This window comes from Erigeron canadensis, chromosome 3 (assembly GCF_010389155.1).
Source record: "Erigeron canadensis isolate Cc75 chromosome 3, C_canadensis_v1, whole genome shotgun sequence".
In the NCBI taxonomy this organism is placed as follows: domain Eukaryota; kingdom Viridiplantae; phylum Streptophyta; class Magnoliopsida; order Asterales; family Asteraceae; genus Erigeron; species Erigeron canadensis.
Genome location: NC_057763.1, coordinates 43,055,550 through 43,070,990, shown reverse-complemented (window position 1 = coordinate 43,070,990; position 15,441 = coordinate 43,055,550). Strand labels below are relative to the sequence as shown.

The 15,441-nt window shown below is 33.6% G+C and overlaps 1 protein-coding gene across 1 annotated transcript; it reads left to right on the top strand.

Moving 5' to 3' along the window:
* Nucleotides 1-6,623: 6,623 nt before the first annotated feature.
* On the top strand, nucleotides 6,624-8,655 carry LOC122592179. The gene is made up of 3 exons (XM_043764380.1): nucleotides 6,624-6,660; nucleotides 8,121-8,489; nucleotides 8,633-8,655. Exons 1-3 carry the CDS (start codon nucleotides 6,624-6,626, stop codon nucleotides 8,653-8,655), a joined length of 429 nt encoding a protein of 142 aa, XP_043620315.1.
* The last annotated feature ends 6,786 nt before the right edge of the window (nucleotides 8,656-15,441 follow it).

Here is a 15,441-nt window from a genome sequence, read left to right as displayed (position 1 = left end):
GAGACGTGATTACACAGATTGTTTATAGCATTTTAAAGATAAGATAAATTATTAAATATATAAATTTAAATTTAAAAATGTAAGTAAAAACAAATTTAAAAGAATATTTACTTCTAAAACATTAAACACATATATTATATTTCATCTTTTGAAATAGTTTTTTGTACATAATATTTCATATGTTGAAATTGTTTTAACTAATTAAATGATTAAAATTTATAAAAAAAATATTTTCAAGTTGAAAGCTAAAAATAAATATAAATTAAGTATTAAGAGTTAAAAAGTGTAAATTATTGATGGAAAACCAAAAAGTGTAAATTAATGAGATTTTTTCGATAAATATTAATATAATAATATATTTGGATAATGATTATCAGAATTTTTAATTTATAGTTAAATTCAATGATGACGTAGACGAAAGTCAATTTGAAAAAATTAAGCGATTTGATTGGTTAATAAATAATTAGTAAAACTGTCTTATAATATATATTAAGATTAAAATAAGATTCTCATCCATATATATATATATATATATATATACCTTGAGTCAAAATGAGGTGCACAACTGCACATATTTAGATGAAGTAAATGATGTAGCTTTCAGATCATTGGAGTATATATATACACTGTATATATATTGGCATTTGGCAAGTGGGGAGGGAACGAGAGAGAGATGGAGGGGAGCTACAAATCAAATTGACCCACGTCAGTCAAAGTCTTAGGTGTTTCACGTTTAATTTGGAGTTGTGGAAGATGCCCACAGTATTAATCAACGGTTGGGGGCCATCCTGCTGCCCATCTACTATACCAACTTGTACATTTCCCTTTCACTTAACAGACAATACTACTGACTCACTCACTATATACTCGTATATGCTTTGTACTACTACTAGTCTACTTTTGTATTTCTCTACCAGATGCTTTGTATTTCTCTAACAACATTACTTCCCAATATCATTTCCTCTTTATTATGCAATGAACAAATGTTATTATTATTATCCTGTGAGGGTGTGTATCTAAAAAATGAAATTTAAAAATTAACTAGCTACCGTATCAAATATTATATCCCAAAAAAACTAATTTCAACTCTTTTACTTGTCTATAAATATCTCATATAAATCTTGATATCCTTTAAGGATGAGGATTTCCTAAAGTTATTAGGGTAAAGTTGAAAGCATCTTAATGTTTAATTTTAATTCAAGGGTTAAAATTAACAACTTTACCCCTAAAGTTATAAATAATAACTTATGGAATCCCATATATCTTTAAAAGTGTAAGAAAATTTGACAAACTAGTTTCAAGTAATGATAATAATAAAAGATGATAGTGGTATTGTGCGACGAACATATAATATCTATGTTTTCTTCAATTTAATCTGTATATGTATTCTCTTAGCATCTTGCTAGATCTTACTATCAATAAATATGTGTTGTTCAAAATAAAAAATAAAAAAAATAACCAAATAAAACACGTGAATTGAAATAGAAAAGGTGATCCAGCACCGATATTTCAATATCTAGCGAAAGCATGTGATACTCTTAGGTGGTGTTTGTTTGAGACTTAATAAATTAAATTATGACTTAATCAAAAATATTTAATCTATTAAGTAATTAAAAGTGTTTGTTTTCTTGACTTAATAAATAAAAAACAACTGCATTGACTTAATCCATACAGACATTATTTATCCATTCAGTCACTTAATCAATTCAGTCACTTAATGGTTAAAAAAAAGATACTTTTTAAGGTATTTTTCTTTTAAACTGAATTTCTTTAGAAATTTCGTGTCGCATTTTAACAACGGAAGGTTTAACATACGAGATCCGTTAGAGAGCTCGCTCGAAGTAAAAATGCATATTTCAAATACCCGATGGGAAGAAAAACCCTTACTAATCCGCCTAAAAGCACGATGATTAATAAGGGTAAACTTTGTATTATCAGACTTGAACCTGGTATTAAGTCAAGCCCTTATAAAGAGACTTACTTTGTCTACCACAAAACTTGAACACAAGATTTTTTAAATGGAATCTATTTTTTCAACCATTGAGCTAATGTTTAAAGAAACTTAATAAAAGTAGTAATTTAAATACCATTATTTTTTAAGCGTATTTTAAAGAACTATGTTACACATTCATATTCATAGATTACGGGTTTGGTGATCTACAACCATTGAGTTAAAAAGACCATCTCTTTTTGTATGAGGTCTTGTGTTGAAGTCTTGTAAAGGACATAAAAATTAAGTCCATTTACGAGGACTTGGCTTGGGTATACCCAGGTTCAAGTTTGAGAGGGCAGAGTTTACCCCTATTAATCGCCGTGCATTCAGACGGATAAGTATGAAGTTTTTCCACCATCGGGTATTTGAAATAGACATTTCTACTTTGAAGGAGCTATAGTGCAGACCCAGTTAAAACAACGTATGCTAGACCTCTCGTTGTCAAATCACTATATAAAATTTCTAGCAAAAGTCACCTTTAAAAAAAAAAAAAACAAGGTGGTGAGTTATTGTCATACCAACCGGAGACCCCGTCTTCCACATGCAAATGCAGGAGAAATGTATGTGTCTTATCACTATCACTTTTTCTCCTCTAACGCCACATGTTACTGTATTTTTCACCATGTTTCATATCTTTCACGTCGTCATTCTTCATTAAGTAGTAACATACATTAAACCTTTATTTAAGAAGAGTTAATTACATGAATGGTTCCGTGTGGTTTCTTCAATATTACGGAGTAACATTTAACACGTCTCCTCGGTACTTTAAAAAAACTACTAGGATCATTCCTTAGGAGGAAGGGAGTCGGAAGGTTTATCTCCCTCATCCCTCAAATTTATCCAATCAAATTACTCCAGCTCATTTCAACTCTCTAACATTTTTTAGTGGCAACCATTACTTCAAATTTTCATAATTTATCCTTAACATAATAAACTTTACAGTTTACACAACTAACCACTTTTCACTTTTTGATTTTCAATTTGAATTTTTTTTTGTCGTTTTTTTTTAATTTGACTGTTATAATAAAAAATAAAAATTATTATTACATTTAAATTTAATTTTTTAAAGTCATGTAATGTTGTTTTCTTTTATGAATGAAATGCAAATCATAAACATTAAAAAAAAGGTGTTTTGGTATTGTAAAACTCGTCCTATATATATAGACATTAAAAACATGGTGTTTTGGTATTGGCCGTTCAACGTCAAAAGGATACAAAGTTAAGTTGTAATGTTAATTACTTTTAATTAGTTCATGATGGTTTAATTAGTTTTAATTATGTTGCAATGTATTTTTTTTAACAAATAAAATGGCATTTTAAGAATTAATATGTTGTTTTAGTTGTGTTTTTGAAAGTTTAAATGGGTATATATATATATAATAAAATAAATTAAAAATCTTTCAGCACAATTACAACTTTGGTCCCTGACGCCTTCTTTCTTCCATCCTTGGTCCCTGTAACGGTTATTTAAGCCTTCTTCATCTCGCAGCCATCTCACCCCCATCACCCTTTCGACTCCCTCCACCCTTACATTTGTAAATTTTCACGCTCACAGTCCATACTTTTATAGTCGAATCATCTAAATTAGATATATGAGTGTAAATTGTCATTAACCTTCTTTTTAGGCTATTCGGAGTGGTATTGCCGGGGGTTGGGCTACTTTTAGCACGTCGTGCCATGTGACATTCTGGGTTGTTAGTGGTTGCCTGGAAAAAAAGGGGGAGTGAAGTTGCTTGGAAGGGGGTAGGGTAATGATTGATTTATTTTGTATTTATTTTTGTGTGTTTGACTTTAATTTTAAACAAAAAACATTTTTATTTATCTAAAATATAAAAACACAATACATTACATAAAAAACATTAAAATTACGAAAAAAAACAATAAAAATTACGGAAAAAAACATTAAAACATTATTAAAAAAAAATTACTTATTCAAAAGATAAACATAACATGAACTACATAGCATTTAAAAGATATTACAAACTAATTAAACTGAGATGATGACAATAAGACATTAGTAACAATAATATAAAAGAAAAAAACATTAACAAAGTATACCGCAATTTGGATCTTCCGCTAGCTCGATCCAAGCTCTAGTTAAACTAATATCTTCTTCCGATGTACACTGCATATTTGATTCGTGATAAGTTTTAATAAATATTGAAAATGAGAGAGAAATATGTATATAATGTAGTATTATGAAATAGAAATAGAGTTGTATGTATATGTATAGAGGAAAATAATTAAAATAAGAAACTTATTTTTTGTTTTATCTGGTCAAAGCTCAGCTCCCCCCAACGGTTACATTTCCTCATTTCCATTGCCAAAAGTACGCTCTCCCTTGCAACTCCTCGGGATCGCTTGATGTGTGGATCGCCGGCCCGGGGTGGTGTGGGCGGCGACCCGGAGGCGCAAACCGGTGGATCACCGGGTGGAGTTGCTCCATTTCAGACAGCCTTTACCTCCCACTTTTTCCTTTTCCCTAAACACATAATTTATTTTTCACATTTTCACTTTCAAAAGCATATATCCTTTGTCGATATATTAAAAGAAAAGCAAATAATTTTTACTCAATTTACAATTCACAATCGTTAATGGTATAAAAAAAAAAGTGAAGATGTAACTAATATGGATAATTGAGTATAACACATTTTTTCTCTCTCAAGTTGGGAGATTTTACACTGTCAACCCTTTTAAGTGAAAATATTATAATTTGATCATAAAGTTGGTAAAAATTTTCAATCATGGTCCACCCCTCACATTACATGAGTTTAAGACCGTTAACAACAGCACGTGCAAGAAGTGTGAGAATATCAATGTCCTTTCCCTTTAAAAGATGGTCCACGATTGTAAAATTTTGTCAACTTTAAAGTTAAAGTTGTAAATTTTATAACTAAAAGATTAAAAGTAGAAAATCTACCAACGTAAAAAGAGAAAAATGTAATTTACACTAGTAACTTTTATAATAAAGAAACCAACAAACCGGAAAAGAAAAGACCGCAAATGGATTGAGTTGTGACGTAATTCAATGATGGAACGGAGTGCGACGTGGTTGAATCGGAACTCCCACGGCCCACATCACAATTCACTATTCACATCATCATAATCCATCAATATAGAACCTAATAACGTTAACAACGAAAGGGTTGAATATGAAACATTGGATCCAATATATACCTTATTTAATATGTGTTGTTTGATTTTTGCTTTCGTCTCACCATAATCAATCATATATGTTTATACAACTGTGAGTTTGACATATATTTCTTTTTCTTTTACACATCGACAGGATCGAGAATGCACTAGACTAACATCAAAAATCATTAACACGCATGATTTTTCTTTAATCACGAAGATTTATAACTACACAACAATAATATAGCTAGCAAAACGGCTTGACGTGTTTGCTTACTCAAACTAAAACAATATTTAAATCATGTCAACAATTATAGGTGTATCCCGAGATCTATGCTCGTGATATAAATATTTTGATATCTAACTACTAATCCAAACTGATAATTTGATTTGAGAAGGACTAATAAAAAGATTAAGATAAAGCGCATATTCAAATCATAAGTGTAGAGGTGATTAAGGGTCTTAATCATCAACCAAATACCGGTCTTTTCGACCAAATAATATAATTTAAATATAAGAAGTTTCAGCATCATTTCATAGAATTATAGAATAATGAATAGAGCCACCTCATTAGATTTCGACGGGAACTATAAACAATCCCCACGCCTTGGGAAATTATCATTAAATTACCATTAGCCATTATCCTTATACGCAATCGATCTTTAATTGGTACGTCTATAACACTCTCGCTCTCTCCTTTCTAAAATGATGCTCTTGGCGGCGCACCACAAGTTGTACAACATATTTTAACTTCACGCACTGCTATACAATAGCACTAAATTACCAATAATTTTTTAACATCTGAACTTTATATATATAACCAATGATATCATTGTTAGTAAATTTGTTAGAAGCTCAATGATATTTGAATGGAAAATTCTCACAACTTTTAGTATCGGTGGTAATTAAATTTGCAGTCCTTTTGTTCCTCCTTTATCTTTCTCTAAGAAAGCTCTCGCTATATTCTCTGCTTAGCGATTTAAAGTCATGTCGATCCTCATTGCTTTCCACTTTCATATAATCATTACCAACCCATATATATTCTTCTCACTATTCGAAAGTACATATTACATTGTCTATCATCAATTTGATAAAATACCCTGGCCTATCCTGTTGGAACCACGTTAGTGTAACCGTCACTGATCATGTGTCATTCCTGATATGATAATTGACGATAATGAAATCCCTATGTCTAAGTAAATATTCGATGGACGTATTTACTCTTAAAGACATATTATAGGGTTTCCCATTAGGTGATTGGACTTGAGAGGACTAATGAGGCACGAATTAAACACCAGAGGGACTTAATATGAAAATACTCTCCTTATATATATAGAGAGTAATTAACCCTAATTAAGGGTTAATCACAACGAAATACACAGCCCCCCATATCAAATAATTCGTCCATCTTCTCTGTTGAATTCATTAGAACAGAATTCATCACTTCATCCTAAATCAATCATCTTATTTTGGGAACCCGAAATCAATGGCAAATATGTTTAATGCCTTTACAGGTTCCTCTAGATCTCACGGTACGTGCATATTACGAATTGAATCATGTTATATTTCAACATATGGTATCAGAGCGGGTTACGAAGCTATTCCTTGATTTGATTCGTTTTCGTACCCTAATTCGCGAACTGACAAAAGCAGAAGCTTAAATTCGTATGCCTCTTACGAACTTAAAGTTCGTTAGAACTGAAGCTTAAATTCGTATGCCTCTTACGAACTTAAAGTTCGTTAGAACTCTAACTTCGTGAGAACTACCTTGCGAACTCTAAGTTCGTAAACAAAATCACTAAGTTCGTAAGAACACTCTAAGTTCGTAAGGCTTATATGTGTACAGAACAGAACTTCTGCTCATCTTCGCACTTACTTCCTCACGAACTTACCTTATTTTCGTTAGCTATCTTCGTTGCTTATGTTCGTAAGCTATCTTCGTTGCTTATGTTCGTAAGCTATCTTCGTTGCTTATGTTCGTAAGCTATCTTCGTTTGTTACTTACGAAGATAGTTAACTACTTACGAAGTTAATCACTACTTACGAAGATAGTTAACAACTTACGAAGATAGTCAACTACTTACGAATTTAATCACTACTTACGAAGTTAATCCTTACTACGAACTTAGCTATCTTCGTACCGTGCTTATTTTCATGGATTACTGATTAACTTAGTTGATTATCATGTTCGTGCTTACTAGTTTTACCTTATAATTTCGATGGCTAAATTTGTCTCTTATTTTCGAAAATAATTTTTTCTGAGGCATTTTTACCATAGCACTTCAAGGGTAAAAATTTTTGGGCGCGCTGACCTGGCAGCACGGCCCTAGTCAGGGGCTGCCGCCCCTTGGACCCCGCTCCCAGGGGCGCTGCCCCCGGACCCCCGTAGTGTGTGGGGGCTTCACACAAATGTACATGGTTTCATCATCTGTGCCCAAAGGTCATATGTGATTCTCATGGTGTGTTCTTTTCCTTTTAGATAATGAACACTAAGTATATTGATTCTGCCCAAAGGTGATTTAATATACTCTGTGTGCTGAAAGGAACATTTTTCATGCATAAGATACACGATTCTTAATTTTGTGCCCAAAGGTCAAAAGATAAGCGTTGTGACGCATGAACCTAATGCTCATGTGTACTTAGATATTAGTTACTTCTGCCCAAAGGTGATGTAAATCTAAGTAGAGCCTTATGTTAACTTATTGTTTTGGTGTTTACAATAGGTTACCTATCACTAGCTTCATTAGTATAATGGTCTTAGTCTCATTACTTCAGGAACATTACTTTAGCCTCTTACGTAAGGAACATTATTGTTAGCTCTTAGTTAAGTTTAGGCATTACTTTAGTTCCATTAGTTTTATAGATATTACTTAGTCTGCCTTAGATAGCTAATTATGTCACTATAATCTCATTGCCCTTAGTTTTAGGCATTACGTTATTAATCTTCTATTACTTGTATCCTAAATCTATATCCTCCTTATTTCCACTGTAGTACCTCCCATTGGCATTCAGCCACTTACCGGTGAAAACTATGCTTCATGGAAAGATCAGTTAGATCTTACTCTGGGGTACTATGACCTGGACTACGCCATTCGTCATGATGAACCCGCTGCCATTACTGCAACCTCTACTGCAGAGCAGATAGCGGCATTTGAGAAGTGGGACAAGGCGAATCGCTTGTCACTTATGACGGTCAAGAGCTCTATTCCTCTTGGTCTCCGAGGAGCTATTCCCGAGTCTGATAAAGTGAAAGATTACCTCAAATCTGTTGAGGATTACTTCAAGGGATCGTCTAAAGCGCATGCAAGCAGCTTAATGCTAAAGATGCTAACTCTGAAATACGATGGAAAAAGCGGTGTCCGTGAACACAAAATGAAAATGAGCGACATGGCGAACAAGCTTAAGACTCTCGAAATGGAAGTCTCTGACAACTTTCTTGTGCATTTCATAATGACATCATTGCCTGCTCAATTTGATGCCTTCAAGATTAACTATAATGCTCAGAAGGACAAATGGAAGATGAGTGAACTGATTGCAATGTGTCAACAAGAAGAAGATCGCCTTAAGCTCGAGCAACCTGAAGCTGTTCACCTTACTACCACTGCTAATTCCAAGAAGATGAAGGGTAACAACAGTAACAAGAATGGAAAGAAAGCTTCAAAGATGAGTCCTGGTGCAGTTGCCTCTAGCTCTAATGCCTTGAACATCAAGTGTAAGTTCTGTCGTACTCAAGGGCACATTCAGAAAGAGTGTCCTAAGTTCAAGGAATGGCTAGCTAAGAAAGGTAACGTACCTTATTTAATATTTGATTCTTTTACTACTGATGTTCCTGTTAATACATGGTGGGGTGACTCTGGTTCTATGGTCCATGTGACTAACTCAATGCAGGGATTCCATACAATCCAGAAGCTACGAAAGGGCCAAAGAAAACTTAGAGTTGGAAGTGGTGATCTTTTAGATGTCGAAGCCATGGGAACTTATATTTTACATATGAGTACTGGAAAATGTATTAGACTATTAGATACCTTATATGTACCGAGAATTACTCAGAACCTCGTATCTATTTCTAAACTAGACATTGAAGGTTTTGTAATAATTCATGGTTTCGGCAAGATTACTATTACTCTTAATAATGAATTGCTTGGTCGTGGTTTCTTGGATGGAATGCTGTATAAATTAGAACTAGATCATAATTTCTCACAATCTTTGTTGTCTTTTAATGTTGATGATATAGCTAAGACAAAGACAAAATCACTTAAGCAACAAGAGAATTCCTCCATGTTGTGGCATAAACGTCTTGGCCACATCTCACGAGATCGCATGACACGACTCGTAAAGGATGGAATCTTACCATCTCTTGACTTTAGTGATTTTTAAACATGTATTCAATGTCTCAAAGGCAAAATGGCTAAAGGGAATAAGAAAGGAGCCACAAGAAGTTCCAACTTGTTGGAAATAATTCATACTGATATTAGTGGCCCCTATCCCGCTTCCATTACAGGACATACTTTATTTATTACATTTATTGATGATTATTCACGTTATATGCACCTTTATTTATTTAAGGAAAAGTCTGAATCCTTACAAACTTTTACTGATTTTAAAACTTTGGTTGAAAACCAACTTGAACGAAAAATAAAAGTTATAAGATCAGATAGAGGAGGTGAGTATTATGGTAGACATACTGATGTTGGTCAAGCCGCTGGTCCTTTCCATGACTTTTGTAAGGAACATGGCATAATTAACCAATACACCATGCCTGGTTCTCCTCAACAAAATGGTGTTGCTGAAAGGAGAAATAGAACCCTAATGGACATGATGAGAAGTATGCTTGCCAACACTAACTTACCTACTTTCCTTTGGACTGAGGCCTTAAAAACAGCCGTTCATATACTCAATAGAGTTCCTTCTAAATCTGTCCCTAAAACTCCTCATGAGATCTGGACAGGGAAGAAACCGAGTCTTAGATATATGAAAGTATGGGGCTGTCCTGCCGAAGTTAAATTCTATAACCCTAACTTAAAGAAACTTGATCCTAAGACTGTTACATGTTTCTTTGTCGGTTATCCGGATAACTGAAAAGGTTATCGGTTTTACTGTCCTTCCCACACTACTCGCATCAGTGATACACAGCATGCCACTTTCCTAGAGAACTCAGAGATCAGTGAGAGCACGACAAATCATAACTTCGATTTGCAAGAAGTACAAGAAGCGGGGGGAAACGATTCGTCGGTTAGTATTATTCCTCCGATAATTCCTCTTGTACAGAACGCTGCTCCGAATGTCATTGATCCAACTCCTCCTAATGTTAATCATGAGACCACTAATGCTGAAGGATCTTCCGAAAATCCCGAAAATCAACTCAGGAGATCATCGAGGTCACGTAGGGCCACCAATTTTGATGACTTCATTACTTATCTTACTGAAGTTGAAGATGTTGGAAAGCTTATTGATCCTACCTCCTATAAAGAAGCCATTAATAGTGATCAGGCCACTCAGTGGAATGAAGCCATAATTGAAGAGCTTAATTCCATGCAACATAATGACGTTTGGGAATTGGTTGAACTTCTTGAAGGATCCAAAACTGTTGGTTGCAAATGGGTCTTTAAAACCAAATTAGACCCGAAAGGAAACGTCGAACGATATAAGGCCAGATTGGTTGCGAAGGGCTATACTCAGAAGGCTGGAGTCGATTATCAAGAGACCTTTTCTCCCGTGTCTCGTAAAGACTCTTTAAGGATCGTTATGGCACTAGTAGCTCACTTTGATCTCGAGTTACATCAGATGGATGTCAAAACAGCTTTCTTAAATGGAGACTTGGAAGAAGACGTATACATGTGGCAACTTGAAGGATTCATTCCAAAAGGTAAAGAGCACATGGTCTGCAAGTTAAAGAAATCCATATATGGGTTGAAGCAAGCATCAAGACAATGGTACCTTAAGTTTGATGAAGTCATTAAAGAACAAGACTTCATAAAGAATCAAGTGGATCAATGCACCTATCTCAAGATCAGTGGGAGTAATTTTATAATCCTTGTTTTGTATGTAGACAATATTCTACTAGCAAGTAATAACTTGGATATGTTGCATGAGTCGAAGCGGATGCTTTCGCAGAAATTCGACATGAAAGATCTCGGTGATGCCTCTTATGTTATAGGTATCGAAATACATCGGGATAGGCATAATGGTATTTTAGGTCTTTCTCAAAGGGCCTATATTGAGCGGGTTTTAGAACGCTATAGCATGCAACATTGCGCACCCACTGTAGCTCCAGTAGTTAAAGGAGATGTATTCGGCACTTTCCAAAGTCCGAACACTGAGATTGAAAAGGAGCAAATGAGGGTGATACCTTACTCATCAGTAGTTGGGAGCATTATGTACGCTCAGGTCTGTACTCGTCCAGATATCGCTTATATCGCCGGTATGCTCGGACGTTACTTATCTAATCCTGGATTAGCACACTGGAAAGCGGCTAAGAAAGTTCTACGATATCTGCAAGGGACCAAAGACTACAAACTAACGTATAGAAGAAGTGACAATCTAGAAGTAGTAGGCTATTCCGATTCTGATTTTGCCAAGAGCAAGGAAGATAAGAAATCTACTTCTGGGTATATTTTCATGTTAGCTGGCGGACCTATCTCTTGGCGGAGTCATAAGCAGAAACTGACTGCAACATCCACCATGATGGCTGAATACATTGCCGTTTATAATGCTACTTGCCATGGGATGTTAATTAGGAATCTGGTCAATGGACTCAAAGTCGTCAACTCCATTTCTAGACCATTGAAGCTTTACTGTGATAACTCAGCTGCCGTAACTTTCTCGAACAGTAACAGTTCAACTGGCGCTAGACTGTATCTCGATACAAAGTATCTGTTTGTACGCGAACGGGTTGAGGAAAATGTTCTTTGTATTGAGTACATAAGTACAAATGACATGCTAGCGGATCCGATGACCAAAGGTCTTCCTCCTAATGTCTTTGTAGGACACGTGTCGAAGATGGGGCTTACTAAAGACTTAGTTTAATTTAATGGCATATTGTGCTTATTTGGTCATTAGTATTACTGTTTAAAATTTTTCCTCCTTATTCAGATTTTGTTTGTCTATTAATCGCACTTTGAGTACTCGTATTAGTGTGTTGACATTATTGTGACAAAATTTGTCTTAGTCAATTGATCATTGCTTATTAGTTTTAAATTTGAGTCATAGTTTGACTAGTGGGGGTCCTGAGTTGATGTTCTTCTCTACGACTGTACTTATTGGCTATGATTTCGGTTTAAAACAAAATGAGTATTATTCCGGAACTTATTTGAATACTCATAGATAAATGATCGCTCGGTCAAGTGGGAGAATGTTGGAACCACGTTAGTGTGACCGTTACTGATCATGTGTCATTCCTGATATGATAATTGACGATAATGAAATCCCTATGTCTAAGTAAATATTCGATGGACGTATTTACTCTTAAAGACATATTATAGGGTTTCCCATTAGGTGATTGGACTTGAGAGGACTAATGAGGCACGAATTAAACACCAGAGGGACTTAATATGAAAATACTCTCCTTATATATAGAGAGAGTAATTAACCCTAATTAAGGGTTAATCACAACGAAATACACAGCCCCCCATATCAAATAATTCGTCCATCTTCTCTGTTGAATTCATTAGAACAGAATTAATCACTTCATCCTAAATCAATCATCTTATTTTGGAAACCCGAAATCAATGGCAAATATGTTTAATGCCTTTACAGGTTCCTCTGGATCTCACGGTACGTGTATATTACGAATTGAATCATGTTATATTTCAACATATCCTGCTGTCACCATCACGAGTGGTCATTTATCTTCCATATCTTGACGCCGTCACCATCATCTTGTCATATTGCACGGATTACATGCTAGTAGATTATAGTGGCTTCAATGGTTCATGGATGTTGCTTTCATAATCAAAGCCCAAATATATAAAACTCAAATAATGATTTAATATAACATGCTAATTAAATATATATCGTTAACATATTTGACTTGTTAATAACTTAATTGCTAACTATTTAACTCATTTAAACAATTATTACACATCTCATACATGGACGAATTGTAGTCACTATCGGGACACACTCACCCTTCACATTTTTTTTCATGCCTACGAAAGAAAGAAATCCTATGGGCTATCATGTTAAAAATAGATATTTAGAGTAAAAAAGAAAAGTCATATATGTCAATTGTTTTGATTTCTCCATAATTTATTTTATGAGAATGTCCCTATTGTCATACATGTCACACAAGCACCAATTTATATTGGCTTGAAATGAAAATGAGACACGAATGTCGTCATTTGATTCGATTTATTAATAAAATGTGTTCGAAAACATGTTTATGATCGAGTCACGTATCACGTACAAAATGTTAAATACTCCATGAGTAAAAAACTTAGAACAGGAGTGTGCTCTCAAAAAATAAGCTCACTCCCATTAAATCAGTTTTTGACGTGTAGAACAGGAAAAAAGGCGGGGGGGGGGGGGGGGGGGGTCCGACCAAGGCACATGTTTGAAAGGGACACAAAATTGTTAAATTTTTAACTATATATCGTATATGTATAATTATAATGTGTTATGTATATGGTTATATTTGATTTCAATAATTGGTTAATGACTAGGCACTTATATAATTAAATCTCAGGCCACCAATGATAACGTCTATTACCTTTTCCTTTAAGCTCCGAACAAAGTTTTATCTATGCATTATCCCGCTCTAAATTATGCAATTAAATTCACATATTTCACCTGAATTGGTAAATATGGTGGTTGATTTATAACTACTTACGTAAAAAACCCCTTAAGGTCGGAAATTCAGAATAAAAAACTTTCTTGTGTTGTTTGCAATTGGTTATTTACAAACGTCTGATCATACCATGCTCACTAGATGGTGGCTGATCGAATTTGCATGATGTGAAATTTTTGACAAATATAAGCAAAATATCTAAAACTCATCTAATCTAATTATATTAGGCATCCTCATAGTTTTTGATTTTGTATTAATTCATCCCTGTAGTTGGTAGTTGTCCAAAATTCTTCTATGTTCTTGTCATTATATATATATATGGCCACCATAATTAAGAGAAAATAATATTGCTAACTTTTGATCTAGACCATTTAAATTTGTTAAACAAAACAATCTTAGCCCTTAAAACTCGAAGTCAAATTATAATTAATGCAAAAGTCAAAGTAAAACTAATAAAGAACATATGTATTTCAAGAGTTACATGTTACCATATAAATTTGTAATAAAAATGACAATGGGGTCATAACTAAAAAAGGCTGTAAATTGGAAGCAAATATCTTGCATTTAAACACACTTTTATATATACATCGAAAGGTTTTATATTTCTTAAAATATGAAATGCTTCATCTACACAATTTCCACTCTTAATTTTATGATACACATGACAAATGAAAATTAATCAATCATTGTTATTTAATCAAGTTTAATGCTCTTTTATTTCACATTGTTGAAGGTTTAAATGTTATTTTCATTGTCAATGGATCAATATTTGTATGTTTTAAGATTTTAATTTGTTGTATTTTAATGTTTTTTGTTCTTTTATTCTACATATGCAAGGACACATTTAATTAAAATTTGAATTTATTAAACATTTAGTAAAAGATAAATGGTGAGAATCAAAGTATTTGATGACACATTAATGGTACGCCTAGACATTTATATGAACTCATACTAATACTAATTGCATATAAATATTTCACAATAGATTATTAGTTTTTTTTTCTTTTTTTGGTATTATCGCAAAGGAGATACTAATCTAAACTATTGTGATAAGCACACCTAAAAACAAGTATCATGTAAAACATAAAAACAAGTTCGGTATCACATAAATCCCCCAACCGAGAGCCTTAAGCATTGTACAAGGGTGTGTTGTAGGAGTAACCCATTACCTTCTGGATAACTAATCTAATAAATTTTATAATTCTTACTACACGGCAATTGCATGAACCTAAATTATTGTAAATATTTGTTCTATATATTGCTCTTAAAAGTTACAATTATGTAATAATTCACTTTCATTACGATCTGATTTATGTAATAAGAAAACAATTTTTATGGTTTTATAAGAATTGAATGCTTCTAAAAATTGATAAACTTTGATCTAATAAAGATTTTTAACAAAAATATATGCTTACTAACTTTAAATAATTAAATTAAATGTGGGTTGACAAGTTAATGTGTTGACGGATCAAATTGGTATTCATTATTTTGGGGTCAAGTGGGGGGGGGGGGGGAGTGTTCAAAGGGT

Excerpts from the sequence above, each read along its gene's own strand:
- LOC122592179 (XM_043764380.1), top strand. The coding sequence starts at position 6,624 with ATGTTTAATGCCTTTACAGGTTCCTCTAGATCTCACG. Across the intron at positions 6,661-8,120 it reads AGGTTCCTCTAGATCTCACG|TACCTCCCATTGGCATTCAG; the intron begins GTACGTGCATAT and ends TTTCCACTGTAG. Across the intron at positions 8,490-8,632 it reads CGATGGAAAAAGCGGTGTCC|AAGGACAAATGGAAGATGAG; the intron begins GTGAACACAAAA and ends TATAATGCTCAG.